Below are 12,306 nucleotides of genomic sequence, written 5' to 3'. Positions count from 1 at the left end.
TTTGTATCATAAAATATTTGTCGGTAGGCTGTATTGGAGGTAGTCTCTTTAGAGAGAATTTAGTGAGGTCATTGATGGTAGATGGAACTACTTCACACCATGGTTCAATCAGTTTTATTGTATTGAGAGTATTAAAATCTGACAGTTGCAAATCTGAAAGCACCCGGCGCATTCGGATCCCGAATGTTGGGGTTGCAGAAGCACGATGAAGAAATAAGATAACATTAGATGGATTAAAAATATGAAGGTGTAAAGGGTGCTCAGTATAAGGTTTTATTTTGAAGTAGAAGTTCAATGAAACTTTGAGGCGTCTATTGTTTAAAGATTGTTCATGAGCAAGAATATGAAGACTGTTAATAGGTGAGATTCGGAAAGCTCCTGTGCAGATGCGCAGTGCCTGATTGTGGATTGGATCTAGAACTTTCAGATAGCTTTTTGCCGTGGAGCCATAAATTTAGCATCCATAATCAAGTTTTGAGCGTATTAGAGCCCTGTAGATTCTTAAGAGAGACTCTGTATCAGCACCCCAGGAAGTGTTCGATAAGACTTAAAGGATATTTAATTTTAGCAAACATTTCTTTTTTAACTCTTGTATATGCGGTATAAATTTGAGTTTGTTATCAAGTGTAAGACCGAGGAATTTTTCTTGATCTTTTACAGCTATTGGTTGATTGTTAAGGAGAAGTGTTGGATCAGGATGAAGACCTCTTTTACGGCAGAAGTGGATACAGAAAGTTTTTTGAACGGAGAAAGTAAAGCCATTTTCCTCCGCCCATTGTGTTACTTTATTAATAGCAATTTGAAGTTGTCTTTCAATGATACTCATGCTCGATGAAGAGAAAGATATTTGAAAGTCATCAACGAAAATGGTACCTTTGCCAGCGGGAGGCAGTTGTTCGATTAAGCTGTTGATTGCAATTACAAAAAGAGTTACGCTTAGTACGCTTCCCTGGGGAACTCCTTCTTCTTGAATAAATGCATCTGAAAGAACAGACTTGACACGTACGCGAAAAATTCGGTCTCTTAGAAAATTAGAGAGAAAGATGGGTAGATTACCTCGTAACCCATACTCGTGCAGGGTTTTGAGGATCCCATATCTCCAGGTACGGTCATATGCTTTTTCAATGTCAAAAAATACGCTCACGAGATGTTTTCGTTTGAGAAATGCTTCTCTTATTAGTATTTCGAGAAGCAATAGGTTGTCTATTGTGCATCTACCACGCCTGAATCCACTTTGATATGGAGGTAGCAGATGATGCGACTCCAAAATGTATATCAGCCTGGAGTTAACCATCCGTTCCATTATTTTACATAGGCAGCTAGTGAGAGCTATAGGTCTATAGCTCTCAGGTTTTTCAGATGGTTTATTGGGCTTAAGGATAGGAATTACTGTTGCTTGACACCAGGGTTTTGGGAATCTGTGTTCCGAATAAATTCTATTGAAAAGATGCAGAATATGTTCTAAAGAGGACCTGCTTAGATGTTTTAACATACTATTGTGAACTTCATCTGGACCTGGTGATGTGTTTTTTGATCTTTGTAAGGCAGCATTCAGTTCTTGAAGGGTGAATTTTGTGTCGTATTGATTAAAAATGTTTGAATTAAAATCTAGAACTTTTTGTTCTTTGCGTGATTTGATGGTTAAAAATTTTGAGCAATAGTTATTTGCACTGGAGACTTCTGTCAAATAAGTCCCCATGCAGTCAGCCACCTCTTTGTGATCGGATAAAATACGACCGTTATTCTCCAGAATGGGTGCACAAGATATATTGTAGTTGCCAACGATTTTTTTTATTTTACCCCATACGGTCTTTGATGGGGTGGACGTCGTGATTGTGCTGACATAGGTCTGCCACGAGTCCCGCTGGCTCTTCCGTCGAATCCTTCGAGCTTCAGCACGAGCTCGTTTAAGTGCCACGAGATTTTGTGTGGTTGGATAACGACGAAACGTATTCCATGCCTTTTTTTGCTTCTTATGAGCCTCCTGACAATAGAGGTTCCACCAAGGCTTAGGAAACTTGATCCTGCCTTTAGTGGTTCTTGGTATGGCAGCGTCAGCTGCGTTTTGGATAATGTCGGTTACTCGCTTTACCGCTACATCGATATCAATATCAGTTACGTCTTCTGATTTAATTTTTGCCAACTGGGTAAATGCTGCCCAATCAGCTCGATCAATGCGAAGTCGAGCTTGCTGATGCTGCTGATGGCCGCAGCGTCCAGTAGAGGTTATCCTGATCGGAAAGTGGCCACTGGTGTAGAGACCACCCTCCACCTGAAAATCCCAACGTGGCAGAAAAGAAGGTGAGCATATTACGAGATCGATGGCATGGTAAGATTGGGTAGAAATATGAAAATAAGTGTTTTCACCGTCGTTAAGAACACATAGATCATTGTCTTCAATAAAGCTTTCAATAATTAAACCTCTGCTGTTGGAGTCTGGACTCCCCCAGAGAGGATTATGGCCATTAAAATCCCCCAAGAGGACAAATTGGGGAGGAAGTTGATCTACAAGTGTTTGCAATTCCACGCCTCTCAAATCGTAAGAAGGTGGAATATATACAGAACAGATTGTAAACAGCGAGTGAAGGTGAACGCGCGCAGCTACTGCTTGCAGGGATGTGTTGATATTGAGCTGGCTGGATGCATAATCATTAGCGATTAGCAATGCCACTCCTCCACAACGACGGTCACCTGACAAGCAGTCCTTGCGGTATATGTCAAAACCTTTCAACCTCGGTCTATCAGCAGGGGACAGAAATGTTTCTTGCAGACAAAATGTGGCCGGTTGGTGGTATTCGACAAGATCCTTGATGTCTGTGACATTATGCGAGTAACTCTGACAGTTCCAAGAGAGAATATTCAGGGCAATGAAGAAGAAAGAGAAAGAAAAACGGCCAAAGAGAGAGAAGCACATCAAGAGGCAGGAAGATCCTCCACCCAACTTTCATCATCGGTTGGGGGAGTTTCCTCAAATTCAATGTCCTCGACTTCTTCGTCAGAGGGAAGAGGAGGAGATTTCGTTAGTTTAACCTTCTTGCTGGTAAGCAAGAAGTCCTCCTTTTTAAAATTGTAATGTTTTGTGGGTCTCTGTTTGGAGGATACCCCAAGTTTTGCGCGTGCGAGAATTTTCTTTTTTTCGACTGTTTTCTTAGATGGTTCAACAGCAGTGTTATTTAAATTTGCATTGGTGGATTTTTTGGTTTGTGTTTTACTTACATTGGTTTTACTGCTAGAGGAAGAGGTTTGTTTATTTGTCTGTGTTGTGGAGTTTAGCGAAGCGTTATTATTAACAGTTTGTGTTTCTGTCTGAGTACTTGCTGATTTTAAGATCTTTTTTACTACTGCAGAGTAGGAAATTCCTACTGTGGGTGTGCGAGAGTCGACTAATTTTCTTGCTTCTGGATAAGAAATTTTTTGGGTTGTTTTAATAACATGGATTTCTTTTTCTGATAGCCATTTTGAGCAAGATCTGGAATATGAAGGGTGATCCCCTTTACAGTTAACGCATTTGTATGTTTTAGAGCAGTTATTGCTATCGTGACCGGGCTCTGCACACCTGGCACAGGTTTCAGTACCACGGCACGAAAGCTTTGTATGTTCAAATCGCTGGCATTTGAAACACCGGAGCGGATTTGGAATATAGGGGCGAACTGGACAAGAGAGATAGCCGGCTTTAATACGATGCGGGATGATGGGTGTACTGAATGTTAAAATAATGTGTTTTGTGTTTACCATCTCGACGTTACGTTTGATGGAGATCCTCTTAACTCCACTCACGTGTTGGTCTTGCTTTTCCTGTAATATTTCACTTTCTGAGGTATAGAGAAGATCAGATTCAGAAATTATGCCGCGTGAAAAATTTAGTGTTGAATGTTCTGAGACAGTGACTAGGTATGATCCAATTTGTTTTATTGACATTATTTTTGAAACTTGTTGGGTATCTTTAATTTCGACTAAAAGTTCACCATTTCGTAATTTTTTAACAGTTTGAAATTCACCTATCTGATGACTTAAGGCTTTATTGATGACAAAGGGAGATATTTTTGTAAAATTTAAATTTGGGTCGCTTCGTTTAATTATAAAGAATTTTGCTAAGCTCGAATATACAGTCTGACGCTCCCCATAAGGGGGAGAGGTGTTCTTTGAGTTTATATCCATAAATTAACCAGAGAACTAGGGGGAAAAGTGGGGTCTAGCCTCTGTGTAGCCCCCCTACACAGAGGTAAGGCTGCGTACGACAGGGTTCGCCTGCTATCCCTGAAGGCTCCCGTTTGAGGTACCGACTACCCCCGGTACCACGCAGCCGTCGGCACGGTTGACACACCTTGGCTTAGGGGTTTTTGTCTGAATTTGGTAAGTGTGATGAGGGAAGGAAGGAAACAAAAGTCCCTTCCCGCCGATATTCTGTTTGAGCAACTGGGGGTTCACTACTCCTCCCAAGAGCTCGCCCCGAACTCACCACACCGCAAGCCCCCCCCCCCACCACGACAAGGTAAACGGACACGGGGGGGGGGGGGTAAATGAGAAAGTTGATGAAATGTAATGGCACCTAAGAGCGCTGTTTCATCTACAGTTGTGAAGATAGAAAGAAAAAGAGAAAGTTTTTGACAATTAAAGAAAAGGTAAAGCATTTTGATGCTAAAGCATCTTAAAAAGCTGAATCTCGACTAAAAAATGCATCGAAGATAGCACGACAATTAGGTATGAGTGAATCTTCCATACATACAATTAAGTCAACAAAAGGAAATCCGTAAAAGTTCACCGAGTAATATCTTAGTAAAATGCAAAAATTTATGAAAATGGAAAGTGCTCTTGTATTGTGAATTAAAGAAACCAGGAAGAAGAGTGTTGCCAATGCCATCGATGGAAACATTATAAAAAACTAGTGAAGCAACTGTATTTTAAAATATATTAGAATAACGGATTGATCACGTAGCAAAAATCATATCATCTTCACTTTTTTAAGTTACAAATATCATTTCTGGATCTACTTACTGCATTTGCTTTTCTTACTACGTAAGTACTTTGTCTTTCTTTCCCATTGATCATTGATTTTGTGCATCGTAGTAGTATTTTAGGTTGAATAAAAGTTTTTTAAAAGAATTTAAGTAATTTTTCAGTTCTTTATGTAAAGAAACAGTAATTCATAGTTGGGAAATGGTTTTTAACAGTTGAGGGGATATTTACTAGAGTCTAAAATAATTGGGCGCGTTTATAGAAGTTTTTATGCACACCCTTTTCCACAACGCAAAATTTCGACTTACGCGAGGGGTCTTGGAACGCATCCCTCGCGTAAGTCGGGACTCGACTGTAATCATAATGTAAATTTTGAATCACGGCCTCTCTGGAGCAAGCATGATATTTATTGCTTTCTTAGGAGTTGCATCCTTATCTTTATACATAAAGGGCTACTTCTGGCCGGATGTCCGGCGTAAACTTTAAAACTACTGGATGGATTTTAACCATTTTTTCACCATAGATAGCTACTTTATCAGAGAGCAACTTAGGCTATAATTTATTCCTTAAAAACTTAGTTTAAAAAAGCTATGGTGGAAAACAGTAAATTTCATGTAATTTCCCCATGTTATGATTAATTATAGAGTAACGAAATATACATAGAGAGACCCCGTCTATGGTAAAAAGGAGATGAAATTGAAGCCGGAATTATGGTATACAGCGGTGCAATGATGTGCGGGGTTATGTTAATGTGATCGCTTCGCGAGTAGAGTTTTCACCAATCTCGCAAAGAGACCGTATCAAGTAGCTGGCGGATTGGTTTGCATTTTAATTCATGTTTTAATGCAACTTCAAAAACGTGCAACAATATATAAGTTTAAATTAACAACCAATTGAGATTCAGTAATGGAATACTTTGAATCAAGATACATCTTAAAATACTCAGCAAGAAGCTAAGGATCTTGGGATACAGCGGTGCAACTTCCGGCTTCAATTTCTTAGTATAGCAGGGCCTCTCTATGTGATTAAATATAAAACCCATTGTTACAAAAATTTGTTGCCCAACAACAGCAATATTAAAAGTAATCATAATGAAAATTTTGAGTCAAGGCTTCTGCGGAGCAAACATGAATTTAAAGTCATTTAAACATTTGGAAACTACAAAAAATCAGTAATCCAACGTCATTGAGCACAAAAATTGCAAAAAAATTGCCACGGTTTTTTTTAGTGATCTTTGTGTTTGTTAGTTCATATTTTGGAAATTCTTCAAATTTTTATATTCTTAAAGTTGTGCTTTCGTTTGTAAATGAATATTCGTTGGTTCTTCATACTTATTGCCATTTTACTTTTATGGGTAAGGAAGAAGCTCGATTTTTAATCACGTCAAAGCGGTGTGTTTTGAGCTCTTTCAGTTAAAACAAAAAACGAAATAAAATAGCGGTTGTTTCTTGCAATTATTACTGACCCAGGCAACGCCGGGTATTTTTTCTATTTATATATAAAGTAGACAAAACATTGCATCGATTTAAAATAGTAGCGAAGAAAATAAGCGTGTTGAGCACAGAGCAAAATCGCTAGAAATGAAGGCTCTGTTTTCAAAAAATAGCGATGCTCATTTTCCCTGGAACTTGTAAAAGACATATTTTTACTAATAACATGACCACCCATGGTTTCAATCTCCCTTTCCCTCCATTCCAGTATAATAAACAATCCCTTTTCACAGCGGAGGGTAAATTCCAAACGCCGTCTGTGTTTATTCCAGATGTGATTTATGTGTCTGCTGTCTGTTGCATGTCATGGTCGCGCGTGTCTTCGCCGTGAGAACGCAAAGAAAATGCAATAACTAAACGAAGTTTTATCTCGTATCTATAACATATTAGTATGTTTCGGCAACAGGACTTTTTATATTAGAGATTGGCAACAAGACTTCATTCCATGAATTGATACTTTGAATATGGTGTTGTAACAAAATTAGTAGTAGCATTATTAAATGTTTTGTTTTTATAAGCGATGTTATATTATTGTGCATATAAAACAGTGGCGACGAGAGAAAAATAAATTCATCCATATTAACATGTGAAAAATGAGTTTAATTGGAAACTTGAAAGAATTTGACCCATCAACAAATGATTGGGCCGTTTACCATGAAATGTTGGAGCAGATGTTCATCGCCAACGGGATTACGGATGAGAAAAAGAAAGCCATTATATTGCTGTGTTTAGTAGGGAAAGATACTTATAAACTGTTACAAAATTTATGTGTACCCAAACAACTCAAAGATTTGGAATTTGATGAATTTGTTGAAAAATTAAGTGATCATGTAGCGCCAAAAAGATCGGTATTTGTTGAACGGTATAAGTTTTATCGAGCATCCCAACGTGAAAATGAAAATATCGCCAACTGGAGTGCAAAATTGAAAGAACTGGCAAAATATTGCAAGTTTGATGGCATTTTAGATGAAGTTTTGGGGTGATTCCTGGAATCACCCACTTATTCACCAAATGGCGATAATGCTTGCATGTTTAAATACATTTTTTGATTGAATGTTTTAAAATCCTATGAATTTAAACAAACATTTTACTTTCATTTTAAAACAAATTAAAATCAAACAATTAGGTGAACTGCCAATTTGGTACTGAAAAAAGTAAGCACCAATGCTTTACCATTAAATTAAATCAAGCTCCACAAATAAATAAATAACTTCTACAATATTAAAATAATTTCAAGATGCCAAGAATTAAAATCTCAAATACAGTGTACAGTTTTCCACCAAGCACATGTTCAAAAATTTCATTTGCAAGTATCTTCTACATATTTAATTCCATTTTCAAAGGTTTTAAACAAACATATTATTGAAATTAAAAAATTAAAAATGGATCAACTACCAAACTAGGCCAAATATCCGTTGCATTACTATTTCATATTTAGTATCCCATGAAAAATTTCTGTACTTTTTACATAGGATTTTCAATAACCCATGGAATGAAAGTATTTACATAAAAATATTTTAACCTATCAATATTTTGTTCCCACTCAGCATCCTTTTCTATTTTTACAATCAAACATTCCTTGGTGGTCCACACCCCCACGTAACAGGAGTCTATATTAGTGAAATATAATTCTCCTTGAACCTGGTGGTAATATGCGTGGTTTTTGTTAATATCAACTGTGTTTTCTTCATTGACTCGGATAAAATACGATGTATCCATTTTTAAAGCCTCAGATAACATACAGTCACGATACTTGTAAGGGCATTTAACCTCTATTATGTGGGACACACCAAAGGAATCTGTTGCAATTCCGTCTGGGCTGGCACCTAGATAGCCACATGGATGCAGCCACAGACCTGTTTTGCAAATTTTCATGTTAAGGTGCTGTTGCAACAGTTGCAATACAGTGGGCTCTTTTTGTTTGCCCCATTGCACTGCTTTAACACGATCTAAATCATATAGACCCAGCAATCGCTAATATAATGATGGCGGGAACCTCCGTCTTTCAATGACTGCCAAAGCAAAACCAAAATTGCTGGCTGTTAGACGGTAACTGCAGTAGGAAGCCCATTTCCAGTTGGCAGCTTGGCCAATAGTCTCCTCCGCAATCACCGAAATAAGGTCTGGTGACAATGAGCAATGGCGCTCAAAGAATTGAAACCTTTCGTCACTGGAATCATATTCCTCAGAAAAAATTAGTTGCTCCATTCTGACACCTATTAAACCAGAATCCTTCTCCGGTTCGTCTTTTAACAGCCAGCTGAAAGATACAATTTCTTCATTGCGGGCCAACTCATCCCTGACCTCCTTTGCTGCAGCTATCTTCTGGTCTTCACTTGATTGAAGAGGTGATGGGCTAGCCCGGGGAAATAGATCAGCCACAGTTTTGGTCGTTTGAGCAGCTTTGGCAGCTGTCTTAATCCATCCACAATGGACGTCAGTGACAGACATGTTATGGTGACCATAAATGAGCAATGCTGCCATGTGATGACACAAGCCTTTTCCCCTTGGACATGTGCAGGCAGCATCCAAAATCTTCTTGTCATCAGACATGTGAACCTGCAACGGAAAAGAAAAAAAATACTGTACTAAAAACAGCCTAAATGTGTGCAGTACTTGTTTTTATATTACATTCTATGAACCGATATATTGAGAAGCAATAAGTATGCTGGTTCATATGAAACGCATGTTTGAAAACTTTGTTTTTTTAATTTCAATCTAAAAAATTTAAAAGGAATTCTTCTTATTCTATTTAAAACTTAGACATAAGTAGCATGGCCCTTTAAAGTATGATATTAAAGCATATCTTGATATATAGAGATAAAAGTACAAAATGTCGATCAGGATGGTAAAAAAATCGAAATTTCTAAAGATTTGAAACTAAGTTGTTTGAAAACAAACTAATTAAAATACAGTACAACCTTGTATATCCCGATTAGCTGGGTACAAAGGCAAACCAGATAAGCAAAAATCCAGATAATCTGGGTAATAAGCAAAATTGTAAATAAGAAAACTTGTCTTTTGTTACAGCAAAAAATGGTGCTTTGAAACAAAATTACATAGGATTGTTGTTCGCAAACACTTTATAATTTTCATCATATATTACACGTTTGGCTGCGGTGGAGTTGAAATGACACTCCAAACACACCCTGTTGTTTACTAGAACACTATAATTTATTACACGATGCATGGGCGCCCAAATCCAAAATTTTAGGTGTGGGGGGGGGGGGGGCTCAGATATTTTCCCCATGGTTTTGCAGGCTATTTCCCTCATGGAAAACGATATCAGTACAGATCAGAGTAATTAAAAGTTGATATTTTTAATAACTTATTCATTAATGGCTGGAGAATGACTTTTACATTTGTGCAAAGAAAAAACTTACAAAAAGCAAGGAAGTTCTAATTACAATTCCTCCCCCCTCCCCCCATGACATGAACTGGACAGGAGTTTTATATTTAAGCAAAATAAAGAGAGAATATCTGGCCCATTTGCACTTCCGTTCTTGCAATCATAATTTAAAATTCCTATGAAAGAGAATATAATCTCCGTTTCTGAACAAGGAACACTTTTTGAAGAGTAATATTCTCTTAACAGCGAAAAAGAAAAAAGAAAGGAAACACGTGTGGTGTATTAATTAAAGAATTTTGTGAAGCTTTTAAAACCTATTTAGTAATGACGATAGTGCTACTGTCTGATCATGGATTGTATGGAAAGGCTGGTATAATCCAGCCGGTTAATCTGGTTTAAAGGCGGAAATCAAGGGCGCCCATACAGGCAGGCAAGTGGGGGCTCAACCCTCCTTCCCTCTTTAAAATTAAAACTTCTTTGCTTTTAGTACTTTTTTCTTTGCAAAATGAAAAAACATTTCTCCAGCCTATGGTGAATAAGTTATTAAAAAAATAAAATTTTAATAACTATAATCTGTACTGAAATCTGTTTCTTTTGGGGAAAAAGTCCTGCTAAACCATGGGGAAAATATCTGAGACCCCCCTAAAAATTTTGCATATGGGCGGAAATGAACATATGTATGAGTTTTTAGGGTAGTCTGCGTTTGCAGATGTATGTTAGCCTCTGAATTAAGCAAAGTATGTGAGTGGAAAACATGCATCAGATTTTTATTTTTCTCCCTCATTCAGAGAGACTCATCTTAACTGTACGTTTGCCAATTCCATACAATCCGTGGTTGAACAGTGGTTCAATACAATCATTGCTAATATGAAGGATAATTAAATGCATTAATGCTTTCATTTTCTATACTTTCTTTTATAAATTAATCTGCGGAATGAATTTCAGACCATGGAGCTATGAAAAGAACCCAACAATCACTGTAATCATTATTAAAATTAAATAAAATTTTATGAAGCGAATATCCAATTAGAGTGATGTAGGGTTGTTGCTCTTAACTACATTCATACTATTAAAAAGAAAAAGAATTGTTCTGATAAGAAGTAAAAAATTGTCTTTCAAAAGAAGTATAGTGATAAATTTGAAACAGCAATAGTGAAATCCCGTTAGAACAAATACCAGCACCACGAATATATGCATTTCAACAAAATACATTTTTAGACCCAATTCTATTACATGGCTTGAATTCCAATACGAACAGTGAAATCCCGTTAGAACAAATACCACCACCACAAATATATCCGTTTCAACAAAATAATTTTTTAAACCCAATTCTACTACATTGCTGCAATTTCAAATTAACAAAATGAAAATTAAATTCTCCTTGCAATGATCAAAATGGGATTTCACTGTGTTTAGTTATCAAATTAAAATGATGAAATAATTATATGTGGAGAACTAGTTTTCATTATAAATACATCATCAACAATGTAATACACAAGTATTAGTGCTGCATTGAATGAAGCTAATTATGGGAAAAAAATTTCTTACCACAGAAAATGCTCATGCTAAAATTAGAAAAGAAATCAAAACGCTAAATATTTTGCTTATAATAGACTAGTCAGTTTAAGTAACAAAAAGAACATTACCTCACTGGAACGATTATTAACCAGAGCTTTTTTTATCATAACAAACTATCATGCATTGATTTAATATTTCGATATATGCTTAACAAATTGATCAAAATGACTACATTTAGTATATTCACTAGTTTTAAAATGTAAACAAATAAAATAAATTGGCTTTACTTACCTCGACAGTGTATGTTTTATCTTTCAGGCCGGCTGCAACATACCCAGCTACCACGCCCGATACATTATCGTAGCTAATGGATTTTATGTGATTTGCTTCCATCGCATCTTCTCCTCGTTTGATAAGGGAGACTTCTTTAAAAAAAATGCACAATATCGTGCATTTTGATCGCAGATTTTCTGGCCATGATCCAATTTATATAGCGCTCGATGCACAAAGATGTTGCGCTTACGGGATTCCTGTGTTAAAGGTGCCTTAGCAACCAGCATAGCAACGCTTGTTTGGAAACTGTTTCCTCGCCTTGGCAACCTGTGACGTCACCACTAAACGAGTCTATTTTGGATTCTGCTGGCTGAGGCGTGTGATTGGTTCAAATCGCGCCAACTCGTCACGCACAAGCGTGACGAGTTGGCGATTTTTGAAAATTTCGCCAAGCAGGGGGTGATTCCAGACTCGCACCGAAGTTTTAAGAGATCGTTTTATAGTTGGTCTCCGTAGTGGCCCAATTTTAGACAAACTATTTAGTGAATCCGAAAGTATTACTTTTCAAAAGTCGGTAGAGATCGCTACAACTATGGAGGCTGCTCGTTTACACTCAGCTGAAGTGAGAGAGGACAAACAATCTAATGGGTTTCAAAGAGTTCAAGGAGTTGATGAAATTTCGAGCAAGTTACACCAACATCGGGTCTCTGAAAATAAATT

General features: G+C 37.2%; 1 protein-coding gene across 1 annotated transcript in view; it reads right to left on the bottom strand.

Moving 5' to 3' along the window:
• The window catches only part of LOC129230217 (uncharacterized), a 59,794-nt gene that overhangs the window by 16,120 nt on the left and 31,368 nt on the right, over positions 1-12,306 (bottom strand). The window contains exon 3 of the mRNA XM_054864618.1: positions 8,661-9,005. Within this exon, the coding sequence (XP_054720593.1) occupies positions 8,661-9,005 (345 nt within the window). The remainder of the gene's footprint in view (positions 1-8,660; positions 9,006-12,306) is intronic.

Source organism: Uloborus diversus, chromosome 9 (genome assembly GCF_026930045.1).
Source record: "Uloborus diversus isolate 005 chromosome 9, Udiv.v.3.1, whole genome shotgun sequence".
NCBI classification, from domain to species: Eukaryota; Metazoa; Arthropoda; class Arachnida; order Araneae; family Uloboridae; genus Uloborus; species Uloborus diversus.
This window is presented reverse-complemented; position numbering and strand designations above follow the sequence as displayed.